General features: G+C 56.9%; 1 protein-coding gene across 1 annotated transcript; it reads left to right on the forward strand.

The window, feature by feature from the left end:
• Nucleotides 1–1,436: 1,436 nt before the first annotated feature.
• LOC126024621 (cytochrome P450 26B1) lies at nt 1,437–18,622 on the forward strand. Its single transcript, XM_049785056.1, has 6 exons — nt 1,437–1,683; nt 5,206–5,430; nt 12,779–13,054; nt 13,240–13,395; nt 14,615–14,899; nt 15,221–18,622. The coding sequence occupies exons 1-6, from the start codon at nt 1,480–1,482 to the stop codon at nt 15,611–15,613; spliced, it is 1,539 nt and encodes a 512-aa protein (XP_049641013.1). The 5' UTR covers nt 1,437–1,479; the 3' UTR covers nt 15,614–18,622.
• Nucleotides 18,623–18,889: the final 267 nt, after the last annotated feature.

Here is an 18,889-nt window from a genome sequence, read left to right on the forward strand (position 1 = left end):
CTCGTCCGTCTGTAGGTGCCTGGCTCAGCGAGACGCCGGCGAGAAGGACGAGGAGGCGAGGCGAGCGGTGAACTGAGTTTGATCCTTCGGCGGCTACAAGTGGGTCCCGGGCGGGCGGGCGGCCGGGGCGGGGCGGGCGGCCGCGGGCTCTCACACGCTCCCCGGCCGGCCGTCGGCCTCTCACCACGCCTCCCGCTTTGTACGCGCGCGGGGGGCGGGGGGCGGGGGGCTGGCGGGGCGCCCACGGCGCAGCCTTCCCGCCTCTATATAAACACACGCACCGCCTGGCTTCGGACTCCAATTCACATGGAGAGCAGCTTTTAAAACCACCAGCCCTGAAATCCTGCCTCTGCTTCCCCCCTCTTGCAATCCTTGATTTGATTTGATTTCATTTTATTTTTAAAAAAATTTTTTTGCCTTCTTTTCTCCCATCCTGTCCTGCCACCTACCTTCTTCTTCCCTTTTCTTTTCCATCCCCAGCAGCAACTCCAGAGCCGAGAGAGACCGCGCGCGTCCCGGGACGGACTGCCTTTTCTTTAATTGATACAATCACCCAGCTCGGGATCCAATAGCCCAGCTCGGGTTCTCACCTCCTCCTCCTCCTCCCCCGAACCCCACCCGGCCTCACCCCTCCCGCCCGCCGCCGGTGCCGCCACCCCAGCGCCCGCCCGGGACTCCGTGGCCGGCCGCGCTCCGCTCGCTCCGCACCAGCACCCGCGCTCCGGCCGCCGTCGCGCGCACCGCGCCGCGCCCGTCTCGGGGGTGTGTGTGCAGCGGCGTCTGGCTGAGCTTTGGGCTCAGCGCCCGGGGCAGCCCCTCCCCAAGACTCTGGGGGCTCCGGCGTCGCCGCTCACCTCCAGCCCGGGGGCGCCTTCTCTCTCTCCCTCGCCTGCCCTTAAAAGTTTCTGGGTCTGTTGGAATTTGGAGACTCCAGGATTTTTTTTTTTCTTTTTCATTTTTCACCTAGAAATTTGAGGGTCGGGGGGGAAACTTAAACCAATCGACCGCACTTTCCGCTAGCCTTCTGTCCATCCCCTCTTTTGCATTTTTTTTTCCCTAGAAGAAGAGGCTTTTTTTTTTCCCCAAAAAAAGTTTTCTAAAGTTTTCCGAGTGTGATGTTGGCGGGGAGAGCTGAACTCGCGGCTCCATCCATCTCTCTCGTCCCCCACTGAGCAGCCCCGGAGCCCGCTATCAGGAAAACAAACAAACAAACAAACAAAGTTGCACTCCGGGCCGGGGGCGCCCTCCCGCGCGTGCCTTCTTGCCTTCTTCCAGGCAGCCCCTCCTTCCCTCCCTCTCTCCATCCCTCCCTCCCTTTGCTCCCCTTCCCCGGCCCCCTTCCTCCTTCTCCGTGCCGCTGGAGGTGCCAGGACCCTCGTCCGCAGCTCCCCTCCCTCCCCCGCCGCTGCCGTCCCTTCTCGTCCGGCCCTCCCTCCCCCGCCGCGGCCGGCACAGCCAATCCCCCGAGCGGCCGCCAACATGCTCTTTGAGGGCTTGGAGCTGGTGTCGGCGCTGGCCACCCTCGCCGCGTGCCTGGTGTCGGTGACGCTGCTGCTGGCCGTGTCGCAGCAGCTGTGGCAACTGCGCTGGGCCGCTACCCGCGACAAAAGCTGCAAGCTGCCCATCCCCAAGGGATCCATGGGCTTCCCGCTCATCGGAGAAACCGGCCACTGGCTGCTGCAGGTAAGACGCTCTTCGCGGCGGTCCCTGCCAGCCGTCGGAGCCACGGGCCGGGTCCCCGGGGCGCCGGGAACCCCGAGACTGCGGTCCCCGCCCCGCCCCTTCTTCCCTCCTCCCGGGCTTCCCCTGCCCGCCCGCGGCGTGGTTCGGAGAAGAGGGTCTTGGGGGGAGCTGGTAAGGTCGGACTCCGACCCAAGAAGCCCCTCAAAGGTGCTTTTTTTTTTACCCCATTGGTGAGGGTCAGGGGTGGCCGGGTCGCTTCCCGTGCTCGGATGGAGCAGCGGTTCCCGAGCTGCCCTCGCCTCCCACTTTGCGCTTCAGCCCCGGAGTCTCCGTCCGTCCGTCGGTGTGCCAGGTTTTTTAGAGGCATCCTGCCCTCCCCCCCAAAAAACGGAGTCGGGGCTAGGTAGGAGTCAAGGGACAGCTAGAATGCCCAACCCTTCCCCAACCTTCCTGGAAGCCACGGACTGAATTCTGCTGGCAGGTCCGAGACGACGACAGGTACCACCCGGGCCCAGGTCGGAGAGAAAGTGTGTGTGTTTTGAATTGAGGGTAGAGAGACGTTTCAGCTCGAGGGAAATGAGTTGCCCGAGACCCGAAAGTTCTTGGCTTGCAGGGAAAGGGTCTATTTATTGACTTACTTGCGTGTAGGAAACAGTCTGGTGGGGTCGAGCAACTGGGGAAGGCAGGCGCGTGTGTGAGAGCCAACGGGGAGATGTGTTCCCGAACGCGGTGTAGACGCAGCACAAACCCACGCAGTGAGCCACAGGGGCGGGAGGTCCAGGACTGAGATGCAGGTAGGTATTTTGGGGGAGATGAAGCTGAAATCAGTTCATCACGCGCTAGACAGTCGCTTTGCAATTTGATACACACTAGGTTTATCCTTGGGGGGGTGCGTCCCGGGGTTTGTGTCTATGTGTGTGTGTGTGTGTGTGTGTGTGTGTGTGTGTTTGTGTTTTGTATGAGTTTGCATGCGTGTGCGTGTTCGTTCTGGGGATTCTGATGGCAGTTAAGAGGAGGATGAAGGATGCTCTGAAACAAACACCCGGGGCGGGGGAGTGACGCGGAGACCGTCGGGCGAGCTGAGAAGTGCAGAAGCTTGGCTTGGCAGGAACTGACGCGTGCAATCTTCTGCGCACCCGTCGGGCCCCGCCCTGAGCCCCAGTGTCGAGGGAGCGGGGGGCTCGGAGGTGAGCGCGTGGCTCCGGCTCCGTTGCCCCCGCGGTCCCCACCAGTGGGGTGGGTCAGCCCAGCTTTTTTGGGTTGGTTGGTGCCACCGGACGGAGCTCACGTCAACCAATAGAATTCCCCCCCATACCCCCAGCGAAGAAATCTGCTCAGCGTCACTTTTGTCCTCCACATTTAAAGACTTAGCTGCAGCGGTGGTCTCGGCGCTTGGTGGAGAATTTAGGAAATAAAATAACTCGCAAGGGTATCTCCTGGGTCGTGTCTTGTTAAAGCCAATCTGGGGAATTCGTGGCCTGACGCTACCCCCCTTCCTCCTGAACTTTCTCCGCCTCCCCCCAAAGTCCCCCCGACCTTTACTATAGTCCCATGAGGGCCCTAAGGATTCCCGCGCCTCCCGCTTCCGTGGGCCCCGGGGGGGGGTTTCACACACCATGGGGGGGTAGGGAACTAGAGGGGGTGCGCATAGAAGAGAGCCGAAGGGGTTAACGGGGGCTTTCTGAATCCCAGCTTTATTTTTTCGGAGTCATTTATCAGATTTTACGGGGTGGGGGAGCCCCCTCCAAGGGCTCTCCGTTTCCACTGTGCGCCATCTAAACAGAGCCCAGGGCTAAAAATACAACATTTTTGTATAAATTGGACTCGCGGCCCGAGCGGCCGCCCCGATGAAAGTCCTCTTTGTGAAGACCGTGGAAACGGCGGACAAATAACTCTTTATTAATGCCACCAAAAAAAAAAAAAAAACGCACTTTAATTATAGTTAGGCAGATCAGAGGCGGAGGGGGGGGGGGGGACGGCGGGAACGAGGCGGCGGCGACCTCGGAAAATTCACAGCCCAACTTTTTTGTGCCGAAAGAAAAGAAAAACAGGCAAAGGAGGCGCGGAGAGCCGGAGTCGGGCGCAGCGAGGGAGACGCGAAGATTCGGGGAGCCCACGGAGGGCGGCAGGGAGGGAAACCCCGACACTCGGGCCTCCTCCTCGACGCCTCTTAAAGAGCCAGGCGCCGTCCAGGAGGGTCCAGGCGGGCCGGGGTGAAGTGGGGGTTCTCGGGGAGACGCCCCCCGCCCCCTCCGCGCAGCCCCACATTCCGTAGCCGCGCGCGGACGCTCCAGGTTCGCCGCCGGCCGTGCGCCACGACCCGAGGCGCATGTGGAAAAGCGATTAGAGCGCCTGAGTTCTGCAGAGTCACTTTTCTGCTTTTCTGTGCCGGGGTGTAGACGCTTCGAGCCGGAGGAGACTTTTTTTTTTTTTTTTTTTTTCCCATGGAAGAAAGAAAGGGAAGCCGGATCGCCCCGCGGGGACATGCCTGGCGGGGTGGAGTCGGAGCGCTCCCCACGGCGGAGGCGCCTTCTCGGCTCGGCTCGGCTAGGTCCGGCCCGGCCGGGTCTGGGAGGCTCCGCTGGACAGGTGGCGGTGCCCCCCTCTTCCCCTGGACCCTCGCCGCCGCCCGGCAGCCGAAGGGTTAACGCGGGCCGCGGTGGCAGGGGGGGGCGCAGGCCGACGTCAAAGGTGAGCGGGACGCCCCTGCCCCGCCCCTCCGAGGTCCCCCCGGTTTCCGCTACCCGGTCAGGCCTAGCCCACCTCGGCTCGGCCCCGAGGCCGCCGGGGATCCGGTTACCTGCCTGGGGACCGCCCTCCCGGCCCCGCCCCAGCCAGGCTGCAAACTGCCCAGTCCCGGGACAGTGATTTCTTGGGGGGCCGAGCAGAGCCCTCGCGGGGTCGCGGCATCCCTCGGCGGCCCGGCCCAGCCCAGCCCAGCCCAGCCCAGCTGCGGGGCTGCCTCCGGGCACAGACCGCTCGCCGCTATAAATAATCGTTGGCTCGCGGCCACCCCGCGGGGTCTCGCCAGCCAGCCCGTGGCCCGGAGCCTGGAAATATTTATTCCGAGAGGCTCCGAGCGCAGCGCGAGGCGAGGCGAGGCGGGGCGGGGGCGTGTCCCGCCGCCTGTCTGTCCATCCGTCTGTCCATCCGTCTGTCCATCCGCCCGGAATACCTTTTTTTCTCCCCCTAAGTCATCGGCCCCATAGGGTGCCCCCGAGGGCGCCTCCGCTGCCGGGCGTTATTTATTACATCCTCGTCCCGACTTCCCTGCTCTTGTGCTTGCTAGGAAAAAAATAAAGCTTATGTTTGTGTGTGTGTGTGTGTGTGTGTGTGTGTGTGTGTGTGTGTGAGTGTGTGTGTGTGTGGCGCGCGAGTGGGGTAGGATGGGGCAGTGGACGGTGCCGGGGTCCATTCCCCACAGTCCTTTCTGCTCCCCCCATCCCCAGGCTGGTCTCTTGGGTCACCCCATTGGGTGATGTACATGCACCCTTAGAGCGGTTTCTGGTGTGGCTCCCGCAGGGCTCTGGCTTCCAGTCCTCGCGGAGAGAGAAGTATGGCAACGTATTCAAGACGCACTTGCTGGGGCGGCCCCTGATCCGCGTGACGGGCGCGGAGAACGTGCGCAAGATCCTCATGGGGGAACACCACCTGGTGAGCACCGAGTGGCCTCGCAGCACGCGCATGCTGCTGGGTCCCAACACCGTGGCCAACTCCATCGGCGACATCCACCGTAACAAACGCAAGGTAAGAGCCTCCCGGGAACCAGCAGACTCTTCTGCTGTTCTGCCAGCTCTTCCCGCCGACGACGAAGGGGTTCTCCGTGCTCCTGGAGGAGTCCCCACTTGGCCCCTCTTAGCACACCAGGTCCAAGGATCCCCGCGGTGCCTTGCCGGGGCGGGACTTCGAATCTAGATGGTTTGCACAGGCCTCCTTGGAGTCTGCCCTTCTAGCGGGCATCCGCCAGTGCAGTGAGAGACTGGGGGGCAAATGTGGGGAACTGAGGTCCAAAATCTGTGCGAGTGGACTCCACAAAATTGAGGGGGGGGAAAAGAGCAGGTGGACAGTATGACTAACCACCCCTTTCTCCAGGACAGGAGAATCCGTCTGTCGGAGCCATCTGGCCAAAGTTTGCCAGAAAGGCCTCGAGGGCAGACGCTGGCGTAGTAGTCGTCTGGGGGTACCTGGCTGGCACCTTGGCAAGCTGCAGCATCCCGGCCGAGTCTGGGAGGGCCAATTGGGAAGGGTGGGAGCGAGAAGGGCGCGGTGGGGAGGGCAGAAGAGGTGCCGGTGGAGGCTCAACCCCTCTACACACACCCCCATAAAGAGGAAAAGAAAGTGGGTGTTTATCCTGCGGGTTTCCCCAGCTCCTAGAAGAGCCAGGGAGGAAGCAATGCCGGCAGCGCAGAGCTGAGCGTTCCCCACCCCCTCTTGGGGCTGCGCTGAGCCGGGCGAGGGCGGCACGTGCAGTTTGAACTGCAGTAACCCCGAAGTGGAGCCGCCGGCAGGCGGGTCGCAGCCGCAGGCTTCAGGCGGCCAGATGCTGGGGGTTGAAGGGGGGCGTGGTAGGAGGCCGGCGGGGTTGTGGGGGGGAGACTCCACGACCTCCTTTCCCTTTAATGTTTGCCATTGGGTCACAGGACTTGCCCAGGTTTGAAACCTGATGGGAGAGGCGTCTGTGATCCCCGGCAGGAGTGGCAAAGCCCGGGAAGAGGTCGGTGCCCCCTTGAGGGGGGTAGCCCCTCTGTGAGGTGGGCTTAGAGGACCCGGGGTATTCATCCCCGGGGGTACTTGAGGACGCTGAACTGCCTGAGAACTGTATAGTCCTCCATAGAGACAAAAGGAGGCAAGATGAAACAAGATGAAGTGCAGCACCGCACCCTCCCCCCAAAAAAACATACATTTCGGGGACTTTGGAAAGTGGCTTTCCTTCTGCTCTTTGGTGCTAGAAGCAGCTAATGCTGGGGCAGTGTGGAAGGCTGATGGAAGGGGTTCTGAGAAGTGGTGCTGGGAGGGGGGCTGTTAGCTCCAGGTTTGAGGTTTTTTTAATGTTTATTTTTATTTTTATTTTTATTTAAACACCTTGATTACATACATGATTGTGTTTGGGTTTCAGTCATGTAAAGAACACCACCCATCACCAGTGCAACATTCCCATCACCAATGTCCCAAGTCTCCCTCCTCCCCACCCGATCCCCGCCTGTACTCTAAACAGGCTCTCCATTTCCCTCGTACATTCTCATTATTAGAACAGTTCAAAATGTAGTTATTTCTCTAACTAACCAGGTTTGAGTTTTTTTTTTAAAAAAAAGCCTCAGGCACTCCATTTTTTCTTCCTCATTGTGGCTCTCCACAAAGTGAGGAGAGAACCAGAGACTGAGTAAGGCAGAAAGGGCACTACTTCCTCATTTGATGGCCACAAAGGCTTTGTGCAGAGAGCAATCATGGTTTCTTTCAGGTACCTGGAGGCTTGGAGTAGTGGAGAGGTTTGATCAGAGCCTAGACCCGAAAAAGGACAGGGCAGGTAGAAAGCAGAATCAGCAACCTCGGGGGAAGAGCTGCTTTGGGCCACCAAGCAGTCCTCTGAGCCCTGCCCACCTAGACCTGCTGGAAGTTGGCAGGACACAGAGGGGAAGGATCCTGGAAGAAATAAAGGAGCTTGGTCTCTAGGTCCAGAGGCTTTGGGGCTAAGGCTTGCAGTGGTTTGTACAGCTGCCCTTGAGGTCCAGGACCCAAAGGGGTAGAGGTACCTGGTCTGATGGTTCTCATTTAGAGCCAGACTGGTGAGCAGGCCCGTGGACCTGAGGATATGTTTCTTTGTCTTGATGGCCCCTTCTCTCTCCAGGCCTCCGGTTTCTGGATTGAAGAGGGGGGGGGCACCCCACAACATCAGATGTTTGGGGAGATGGAGGTATTTCTCTGGAAGGGTGAATGAGGTACAGGAAGGAAGATTGGTGTTGGTTTGCCAGAGGTACAGAAGAGAAAGAGACCATCTGGCCACTTTAATCCCAGTCTTACACCAGCAGCTGGAATCTCCTTTATTCCTCTGGGAATAAAGTTGGTACTAAAGCTCTGGCAGCTTCTAGGCACAGCAAGTGTTATCCTTCTAGGACTTGGTGAGTTCTCCAGGGGATACCCAGGAATTATCTCCTTGGCCCTCTTTCCACACTTTAGGGTGAGCAGGGACTTTTGTGCAGATGGAGGGATCAAGAAGCCTTGTGCCCACTCACCTGGCCACTGGTCCCCACCTGGGCTGGGGTGAGGCCACACTCATTCTTCCACTCACCTCTCAGACACCATGTCACCTGGGTTTTGTGTGGGAAACTGTCCCTGCAGGAGGACTCGACCCTGCAGAGTGCTGGAGAATCCAGTTCACATCACTTCTTGGTGGCCCTCAGGCCTAGACATAGCCTCTGCCAGGGTTTTATGCCCCTGGGTAGAGAAGTTTCTCCTTGGTTTGGCTGAGAAGGCAGTGAGATGCATCCAAGCAAGGGCATTAGAAGGCCTTAACCCAAAAGCTATGGTAGCACACACTGGTGGGCACAGGGAGCTGAGAGGGTTGGAAGAACGGATTTCTCTGAAGGTTGGCGGGGGAGCAGTCCACAGACAGCTGGCAGGCTGCTTGCATCCCTTCCTCTGCAGGCCCTTGTGCCAGACAGCAGGCATGTGTGCTGCACGCGGTGGGTGGGGGGCTGTAGCCTCCCTCTCCCCTACTCTCCCTGTGTGTCCTTCCAGGCTGGGCTGGTGTTTGCAAGTGCTCCCAACCTTGGGACACAGTCATGGCCTTGAGGAGGAGCAGAGAGGCCAGATTGCGGTTGGTGCTGGCCCCAACTATTCTCTGCTAGTTGCTGTATCCAGTAGTGACTCTCTGGGGTGAAGGACCAGGGTGAGGTGGGATACACCTGCAGGTGCTGTGAAATGACCAGAGGTGTCCACATAGTGGGCTTAACCTTTAGAATTAATTTGGATGCCTGAGGTGGATTCTCTTCCCAGCTCTTTAGTAATTCCAACACCCCCACCCCCACTATCTCCTTGGTCTGCCTATCCCAGAGATCCATATGGGAATGGTGGAAGGCAGGGGGCTGGCTCAAGGACTCTGGTGGATGGGGCCACCATCCACCCCGGAGCATGCCTTTGTGGGCCTTCTGGCTGCAGCTTCTAAGGGGCTTTGGTCTGGGGGGGAAGCATGATGAGTGTCTGGGCAAATCCTTTTAGATTTGGGCTCAGCAAGTCCTTTCTGTCCCCCCAGTTCCTGCAATACTTTCGCTGAACTGGCAACAGTCCTACCTGGGAAAGGGAAAATCAGAGCTGGAATCAAAGTGTGTGTTTGTGTGTGTGTGTGTGTGTGTGTGTGTGTGTGTTGGGGAGGGGGGCAGGTACTAGGTTCCCAGAGTCTGGAAATCCCAAGCTAAAGTTAGGGGTGGGGTGAGGGGTGTGGGGTTGGGTCTGCCCTGGAGGCAATCCTGTGATGTGGATGCAATAGCAAGCAGCCCAGGGGAGGGACTGTGCCCTCTGCCCTTTTTGGAGAATTGGGGCTTACACCTTGGCGTCACCCCTGGGCAGACGGTCTCCTCCTCCCCACAGCCACCCTCTGTTATTCTTTCCACTCTGCAGGCCGTGGCTCCCGTGGCTTGGCAGGGTGGCCTGCTCACACCCCCTTCCTCACAGGCAGCCGCATCGTCCATTCCTCCCTGGCTGAGTCACTGGCTAGGCTGTGGGTTCCCTCTTCAGCTTTCCCTGCTCCCTGGCTGCCCATCTATCAGCCTGTCCATCTGTTTGTCCACTTGTAGAAGAGGAGGAAGCAAAGGAGGAGGAAGAGTGGGAGTGGGTCAGCACACAGGGCCTGAGTGAGGGTGGGGGTGTCTGAGTGCTGGGGAGGGGGCAGCAGGTATAGGAGCAGTCATGAAATTGTTTCTCTGGACCCTGGCAGTGGAAATAGGACAGAGAGAGCCAGCAAAGAATGGGATCAGGAAGGCTCAGTGGAGGGGGTGGAAGAAAGATTTCTGAGCACATCCTCCAATGTGTGTGCCCACCTCAGTGTTGGGGAGTACCTAGCACTCTCCAGAGCCTTCCCCCTGACTCTCCCTGGCACCTAACTGGGCAAAGGCAGTCTCCACAGTGCTGGGCTCCATCACCTCTGTCCTGAATTCTTGGCTCACTTCTGGACATTCCAAGGGAAGCCCACACAGGGAAACAAAGCAGCCTGGTTCCTGTTACAGCTGTGGTCAGGGCAGCTGGCTCTGGGGGCCCAGAGCCCTTCCTACTTCACACCGAGCCGCTCCTCCCAGCACCTTCCCCCGGTGCCCAAGTCCTGGCCAGCACCTCCGCCTCCTCCTGGCCTTTGTGGTAGATGGTTTTCTCTGGGCAGCCCCAGCTTCGGGAAGTGGCTGACGTTGGTAACCCTGGGCACAGACCCAGGGATGAGGCCCTGGAGTTTTCCCTGTGCCTGGGAGGCCATGAAAGGCTGGGCTGGAGGCAGAGTCCTTGCACTTGGTGACCTCTGAGTAAGTCCCCCAAGGCTCTGCTGAGCATTTCCTCCTCTGAGAGGGGTGTCTCTAAGGAGGGATGTGCCTCAGCCGGGGAAAGGACCCCATCACATTACTATGGTCCTCTGGGCAGTTTAGGACAAGAACATTCACCTTGGCTGCAATTCTCTTTTTACAAGATTCATCCTGGAGACTTGCAGGTCCAGAGTTGTTGTGGGCGTCCGGCATCACTCTGCCCCTGCCTTTCTCCATGCAGGGTATGCAGGTTCTATCTCCCTGTCCTAGGTCCTTTCTCCATTCTCTGCCCCTACTGGAAGATGCCAGACAGAGCGATTCAGTCAACCATCACTAGAGGGCGCAGGGAATGTAACCTTTTGAGCAGGCCAGGGGCTTCCCCTTTGCCACCCTGGAAAGGTCCCTTCTGAGCCCCAGAAACTGGTGTGGTGTGTGTAAGTGCAGGCTGGCAGGCACTTGCCAGGAACTTCTGCCTTTCCTAGGGCAAAACATCCTACTTGGGCACCTATGTATACTGGTGCTTAGGGGCTCTGCCCATGGACTTAGCAGCATCCTGTCTGCATTGTACAGAGGGGGAACCTGAGGCATGAGAGGGAATGACTTATCGGGCAATCACACGTGGTTGCTGGAGGCTCAGGAGTTAGAGCTCAGGTCTTGGGTGATCTATCCGTTGTTTACTCTCTCCCCATCTCTGTCTTACACACTGGCAGGCCCTGGTCCTCAGGGGAGCACTAGCCCCTTCTCTAAGATCCCTCAGACCTCCACCTTTGGACTCAGTTTTCAGGAGGCCAGTTCCAGGCCCATTCCTGTTATGAAAGAGCCTTCAACTTGACCTGGCTTCTGCTCCCTGTCCCTGACACCCCGCCCCCAAGGAGGCCAGGCAGTCACAGGCTTGTCACTCGACCTCCCCATGTCAGCCCTCACGCATGGCTTCCTGCTCACCCCTGGCATACTTTACTACTTAATAAGGGCCCTTTGGTTGGCTGCATTGGGCTCTAGGGACAGGGCTCCCCCCTCCCCTACTCTGACCAAGAGCTGAACCTGGAGCCAGGAGGAATGGAACCTTCTGAAACCTCCCTTCAGAGGGCTGTGGTGGTTGGCTGCTCTCTGACCTTCCTAGGCTCCCTGCAGCTGTACAAGGTGTGAATGACCTCTCCAGGTCCAGCTGCCCTTGGAGGCCACCCTTGTCCTGGTACCTTTTTGCTGTCCCCTGGATACAGGGGCACCTCCAAACAGGGTTGGCGTCTCGGCCCCTCACTGGCTTCCTTACCTCCCTCCCTCTGCCCACCGGGAATTTCGGAATGAAAGTGCTATTGTGAAGACCTGGCTGGGCCACTGAAGGGCCAGCACTGTTATTTCTGCAAACCAGCCCTCCCATTAGCCATGCAGGGCTTAGGCCAGGAAAATGTTACCTTTTCCTCCTCTAGCTGACTGCAGGGGAAATTCTCACATTTACAGTTTGTGCGGTGGTTGTGTTTGGGGGGCAGGCAGGGAGGGAGGGTGTGTGTGGATATGGTGGGGAGAGAGGGAGCATTTGTCTTTTATCTCTATGTCACTGTCCCTTCTCTTCCCTGACCCTTCCCTTTGCTGATGGGGCACCCTTCCTTCTGCTCTGTATTAGGGAGCTTGATGGGATGGGGGCTTCAAGTTCTAAGCAAGACGGTCAGCACATAGATTGATGACCATCCTTCTTGAACACTTGTGGGCAGCAGCACATATGAGGAGGAGGGACATGGGTGGGGGAAACCCAAAAGTCTGAAAGCAGGGGCGGCAGTGGAAGCAGACTCAGTGTGCCTCACAGGGAAGTGGGACTTCAGGACAGGCAAGGGGCTTCTGTCTGGATTGGGGAGTGAATCTCCTGCCTTTGCTACACTGGAGATGGTGGGGGGCAATGTGCTTGAACAGGTGCCTGGTATTTCCCCAGTGTGGGTAGAGCAGGTTGTGGACCATCTCAGGAAGTCCTGCTTGCAGTCTCATCCTTGGAGATGAGCAGCCCCCTCCTGCTTCCTGCCTCTGTCCCTGGTCTAGACTGTTCTTCCCCTTGTTCCTGCCCTTGCTCCTGGGAACTATGGAATGCACCCCCACCATGGAGGGGTTACCAACCTCCCCTTCAGACTCACCTAAACTTCTCTCTTGTGGGCTCCCTACCCCCATGGCTGGAAAGCCCCCAGCACCTCCCACAGACCTGCTGGCAGCTGGTCGGCTGAGTCCTGGCAGCAGCGTATTTGCTGCTGTTTGGGGCTCGTGCTTTTCCCTGGGTCAGAAGAGGAGCTGACAGCTGGGCGGCCCAGTGAGTGATGAGGAAGGCCTGGGCAGAACAGGAGTGCTTCCGAAGCTGCCTTCACCCCCACACACCCCAGCCTGGCCTGCGCACAGCCCTGGGCAGGATAGGCTGCAGGGGAGGAGGGTTGTGAGCAAATCTTTTCTGGAAGAAGACAAGGGCTCACTCTGGCAGCCAGGGATCCAGGTGGCTACTGTGTGGTTGTGGTTGTGTGTGTGTGTGTGTGTGTGTGTGTGTGCATGGGGCAGGGGCAGTTCTTGTGGACCCCCCCTAAGCCTTCTGAGAGCTCACTGCCCTTCTCTCTGTCCTCCAGGTTTTCTCCAAGATCTTCAGCCATGAGGCGCTGGAGAGTTACTTGCCCAAGATCCAGCTGGTGATCCAAGACACTCTGCGTGCCTGGAGCAGCCATCCTGAGCCTATCAATGTGTACCAGGAGGCACAGAAGCTCACCTTCCGCATGGCCATCCGCGTGCTGCTGGGCTTCAGCATCCCCGAGGAGGACCTCAGCCACCTTTTCGAGGTCTATCAGCAGTTCGTGGAGAATGTCTTCTCTCTGCCTGTTGACCTGCCCTTCAGCGGCTACCGTCGGGTAAGTCCTCCAGAGTTCACCTACCAGCAGGCTGGGAACAGGGTAGGGGGAGTTGGCCTCTGAGCCCATCCCTGGCCGTACTGTAGGAGCTTTCTCAGGGCTTTTGAGGTTCCCCCTCTGTGTCCCTTACCCTACCAGGGGCTTGTCCTGGCCCTGAGATGATGGGCTGCGCCTTCTCTCCACAGGGTATTCAGGCCCGGCAGATCCTGCAGAAGGGCCTGGAGAAGGCCATCCGAGAGAAGCTGCAGTGCGCCCAGGGCAAGGATTACTCGGATGCTCTGGACATCCTCATCGAGAGCAGCAAGGAGCATGGGAAGGAGATGACGATGCAGGAGCTGAAGGTGAGGCCCAGATCCCCACTTCCCTTGGAGAGAGGATGTACTGTACTCACCCACTGGTATGGGGCCACCCTGCCACTCTCCAGGTTGAGCCCAGGATCATGGCCCACACTCTCTATCCCTCCTCATCTCACCCTTCTCCCCCCAACCCCTCATACTTTCTGTACACAGGAGGTATCTATGCTGCCTGTTGACCACCCTACTCACCCCTGCTCAGGACCTCATGGCACTGCTGGCCCTGAGGTCACCTCCAGAAGTACATTCCCTTTACTCAGGACTTCTTAGCCCTTGATGGAATGCTGGAAGCTTGAGGTTTAATTTTGGGTGTACTCTCCCCTCCCCACACTTGCCATATTTGCTTGGTGGCACTTGACACTGTCTGAAGGTCAAATAGGCCCCTGGAATGGTACATATGAAGCCCAGCAGGCCTTCTGCTTGTCTCACCTTAGATGCTCTGCTGAGAAGGAGCCCAGTTCATTCTATACCCAGGCAGGTACCCCCTGACTCTGAGTGTATCCTTCCCACCTCCACTCTCTCCACTTGCCCGTGCATTCCACCTCTGGGTCAGGCTTCTACTTAGCCAGGAATGACTATCTCATTCATGTATCATTCACCATGATACATAAGGGCAGAGGATCCTGTTGGCCTTCCATGTAGGACAAAGGAGGAATGAGGTGACATTCAATAGCCACTGGAGATGAGCAGAAAGAGCCCTACACTCAGGGCTCCATCTGTGCCTCTGGTCTCGGGTCTGGTTCTTTCGGGACACTGTTGAGTTCTCATGAGAGTGGCCAGTCTGCTGGCCCTACCACCTACTGAAGGGCCTGCCTTGGGAGATCAAGAAAGGAGCTGCGCTGTATGCTAGAAGGCAGGGACTTAGCATTCCAAGCACCCCCAAAGTGTCTGCCTGCTTGGAGTGTGTGTGCCCATCCACATGCAAGATTGTCACTAGGGTGGGCTGGCTGGAATGGATTTCATAGTGGGGCTTGGTGTGAGGTTTGCAGGCTCTCTGGGGTGGCAATGGCTGAATCTCTCACTGAGCCACCTCAGGGACCTGCTTCTGTTGTGGCCCATGTTCCAGCAGCATGAGGCTCAGAGGAAGCAGGCAGGGCCTAAAACAACACCCTGTGGGAGCCACCCTTCCCCACGCCCATCACCTCCTGTTCCCCGGGTCTGGCTGTTCCCAGAGCCCTAGCGGTGCCTCTCCCCTGTGTGGCTGCAGGATGGAACCCTGGAGCTGATCTTTGCAGCCTACGCCACCACAGCCAGTGCCAGCACCTCCCTCATCATGCAGCTGCTGAAGCACCCGGCCGTGCTGGAGAAGCTGCGTGAGGAGCTGCGGGCCCAGGGCATCCTGCGCAGTGGCGGCTGCCCCTGTGAGGGCACACTGCGCCTGGACACGCTCAGCAGCCTGCACTACCTGGACTGCGTCATCAAGGAGGTGATGCGGCTCTTTACGCCCATCTCCGGTGGCTACCGCACCGTGCTGCAGACCTTCGAACTTGATGTGAGACGGGGTCCTGGGGAAGTAATGCAGGGGGCAGTGCCACCCGTGGGGAAATCTTTTAGTCTTCTGGGAGCAACGGTGCTCACTTTTTGAGAGTTTTTTGCCACTCGGAGTTAGATGGAATGAGTGTGTCTGAAGCTACATGCAGGCATGGATGAACTCAGACATGTATGTGAGTCTGGGAACAGGGCAGACTAGGCCCAGGGAGACTCAGGAAAGTGTCACTGGGAACATCTGAATGGGGACTGGCAGTCCTTCTCAGACTTCTTGAGCCCAAGTGACTAACCATCCCTACTCTCTCTCATCCCCTCTTTTGTCCAGGGTTTCCAGATCCCTAAAGGCTGGAGTGTCATGTACAGCATCCGAGACACGCACGACACTGCGCCCGTTTTCAAAGATGTGAACGTGTTCGATCCCGACCGCTTCGGCCAGGCTCGAAGTGAAGACAAGGATGGTCGCTTTCACTACTTGCCCTTCGGGGGCGGCGTCAGGACCTGCCTGGGCAAGCACCTGGCCAAGCTCTTCCTGAAGGTGCTGGCTGTGGAGCTAGCCAGCACCAGCCGTTTCGAACTGGCCACGCGGACCTTCCCCCGCATCACCCTGGTCCCTGTCCTGCACCCTGTAGACGGCCTCAGCGTCAAGTTCTTTGGCCTGGACTCCAACCAGAACAAGATCCTGCCGGAGACAGAGGCCATGCTAAGCGCCACTGTCTAAATATCCAGGCCCACCCCTCGCCTCCACCCAGCCACCCAGGGGGTGGGAGTGGATGAAAGGGCAGAAACCTGTGTGTGGGAGGAGACTGGAAATGGGATGGGGGTGGGAACAAGCCCCCCACCCAGGCCCAGCCCTCCTATCCCCTCCCTGATGAACCCTACCCTAAGCCAAAAGGGCCACTTCCTTCTGGGGATTGGGGCCGAGTCCTGACTTGGGCTTCTCTCCAGTCTCTTTGCCCCTCGTCCCCCTCCCCAAATTAGCCCCTGGGACTGGGCATGGCCAGGGGTTCTGCATGCCAGTTTCAGTGTTACATGTTCATGGCCCATCCCGTGCTGCAGCCTTTGCTTGTGATGGTCCAGACTAATGCCCCTGCGCTTGTTTCTCTTGAACCCTTCTAGTTTGATGTCAGGTGGTGGGCATGGGGAAGGAGGGAATGAGATGCTCCTTTGATGTTCTTTCCAACAACTCTGACTCTCCTGCCTCCTCTCAGATGGGGGTGAAGTCCCAGTGTCCTGAATGGCAGGAGTCAGTCTTGGCAGGGACGGGGGCAGCTTTCAGGCTGGAAGGCACTACCCCTTTGCCAGTTTGGACCTTCAAAATTATCTATTGCTGCTACTTTTTCTCTCCTCTGACCTTGGGGCAAAAGGCCCCTAGGCTCTGTCCTCCCAGCATCCTCCTGGTGGCCCTGGGCATGCGCACTGACACCCCCACATCCGGCTGGGTGGCCTTGAGCTCCCCCTGTTACATACCAAGGCCTTGGTTCATGGGCTGCCCCTGCACCCTTCCCCCATATTTATTCACTGATAAAAACCCAACCTTGGCATTGCTATGGACTGCAGCGAGTGTCTGTCTCCCCCTCTCCTTTATGGGGGTGCAGAGGGGATTTCCACCAGTACCCCTGTCCCATGAGCAGCTCCCCCAGGCACTAGACCTTCTGTGGGTTCAACCTTGGAGCTTTGCCAACACCACTGGTGGAGGAGGAACATGACATGGTGCTTTGCCTTCCTCCTTGCTCCGTTGAAAACCCCAGGCACCAAGAGGGTTAGGAAGCCACCGAAGTCTCCTGTCTGACCACTGTTCAGCTCAGGGTTCCTGATGCAGGGAAGGAAGCAGGGGAGAGGATACGGGTTCTTTCTTCTCACGGAGCCAGGGCCTCTGGCCTCCCTTTCTTAACCCTCTCCTTTTGCCCTTAAACCTTGGAAAGATGTCTTGGAGTCCCCTTCTCACCTCTCTGACACAGCAGAGCCCAGCTCAAGGGTGTGGGGACAAGATGAAAGCAAGGGAAGGTGAGTGCAGGAAGTGTGACTCTCCCCAACTACCTGGTCACCCCAGGCTGCTGCCTGATATCAGGTCGATGTGGGGAGGTTGCAGGAGAAATGAGGAGGAAGAGGAGGAGGAGGAGGAGGAGGAGGAACATGTGATTTGTCAGAAGGGATTTTGTTGAAAACTGACTGGCGTATGTGGGGAGTAACCAGGAGGCAAGGGAAGGAACTTCTGCCACTGGCTTTTAAGTTGACAATTTGGGGTGTCTCCTGGGTATGATTTGGAGTTTGTTGGTGAGTCAGCAATTTTGTCTGTTTCTGGATTTTTCTGTGTTTTACCATTGGGTTTTAATGATATGAGAGCAAGGCTTCCTGGGACTAGGGCAATAGTTGAGTTGTAGAGCACCTGCCTCCACAGAATACAAATGTTTAGTGATTTCCTTCTAGCAGAGATTCACAGAAAGAAGTGCACGGTGTCTACCCATGACTGCCTCACCACTCGGTGTGAACTTGGGAGGTGGAGGCTGGCTGAACCTCACTCTTGCTTCCACATACACCTGCCTTTACCAGTCTGGTACAGATCTTACAGACCATTTCTAGGACCTCCAATTCTGGGTTTCATGTGGTCCCTACTTTTCTCACGATTACAAAGCAGCACAGAACAGACATGACTGACAAAAAATAGACCTTTAAAATCTTCCACTCTGCCTTCCTTGTCTGCCCTTCTGGAAAACAGGCAAAACTGTGTGAAGATTCACCAAAGGTCACACAGAGATCTCAAAATTGAGGGATCCGGTGTCTGAAGGGGTCTTTCTCCTTCTAGCTGACCTGACTTGCCCTGCACTAGTTTCTGGCTGAGCATCAAGGAGCATAGGTAGCTTCCCCTTCAGATGGGAAGCCCCCACTTCACTCCCCAGAACTGTTGAGCCTTGGAGACCTTCCCTTGGGAGGGGCACAGAAGGCAGATGGGATAGGGGTTTCTGCAAAGGAAGAAGGAAGTGGCATTTGCCTCGCTGAGTCTCAAAGGCAATGAGAAGAGAACTGAAGAAAGCTCTTGACAGCTGACAAGGGTTCCATGGGGAAATGGGCTATGTCTGTGTTCTCTGACCTTCTGTCTCTGTGTCTGTGTGTAGTTTTATAGAACTAGTTTTAGCTGGGTGACATTTTCTCACATATCATTCCTAACTATTGTCACTTGACATTAAGAAAAAAAAAAAAACAACCCACCCCTTCCCTGCAAAACTCTCCCTGCCATGGGCTTGCAGATTGAAGCACTTTCGACGTCAGGAGCTGGCGATTGTGTTCTGGATGCCACCCTGACCCTGCCCGGATTGCTCTAATATTATTTTATACACAAAACTCTTTTCAATAAATGTTATAATTGTGTGTGTCTGTCTTTATAAACTATTATAAGTACTATTTTTGTTATAATTCAAAATAGATATTTAGTATAAAGTTTTTGCTGTTAAATATTTGTTATTTAGTAAAATATGAATTTTCTCTATTGTAAACTGGTTCAAAATATTAATATGTTTTTATCACAGTTGTTTTAATATTGAAAAAGCACTTATGTGTTTGGTTTTGATATGAAAACTGTTGCCGTGTGAGTGTTTTGTTGTCATGTGGTTTTAATCTGTATATAATATTCGATGTTACATATTAAAAATGAATGTTGTGCATTTTGTGATTTTGGAAATACTCAATGTGGCTCTTTTCTAGGCTTCCATAATAAACTGTGGGGACTCACCTCCTATGACTGTCTCTGACTTCCTACCGCCATGAAAGGCCCACGTGGCTGCCACCTTGCCTTCAGTGAAGCACAATTTCTTCACTTCAGTAAAGTCCTTCCTAAAAGATCTACTTGCCTTCCTCAGATTGGTCCCCAATCTGAGGTGGTGGTGGTGGTGGGAGAATGTACCTGGATGCAGCCACTACTTCCAGAGGACCCTTGGTCATGAGGCAGCTGGGAGAAACTCTCCTTGACCATGTCTGCTCAAAGCTCACAGCCACCCAG

The sequence above is a fragment of the Suncus etruscus genome, chromosome 12, assembly GCF_024139225.1.
Source record: "Suncus etruscus isolate mSunEtr1 chromosome 12, mSunEtr1.pri.cur, whole genome shotgun sequence".
In the NCBI taxonomy this organism is placed as follows: domain Eukaryota; kingdom Metazoa; phylum Chordata; class Mammalia; order Eulipotyphla; family Soricidae; genus Suncus; species Suncus etruscus.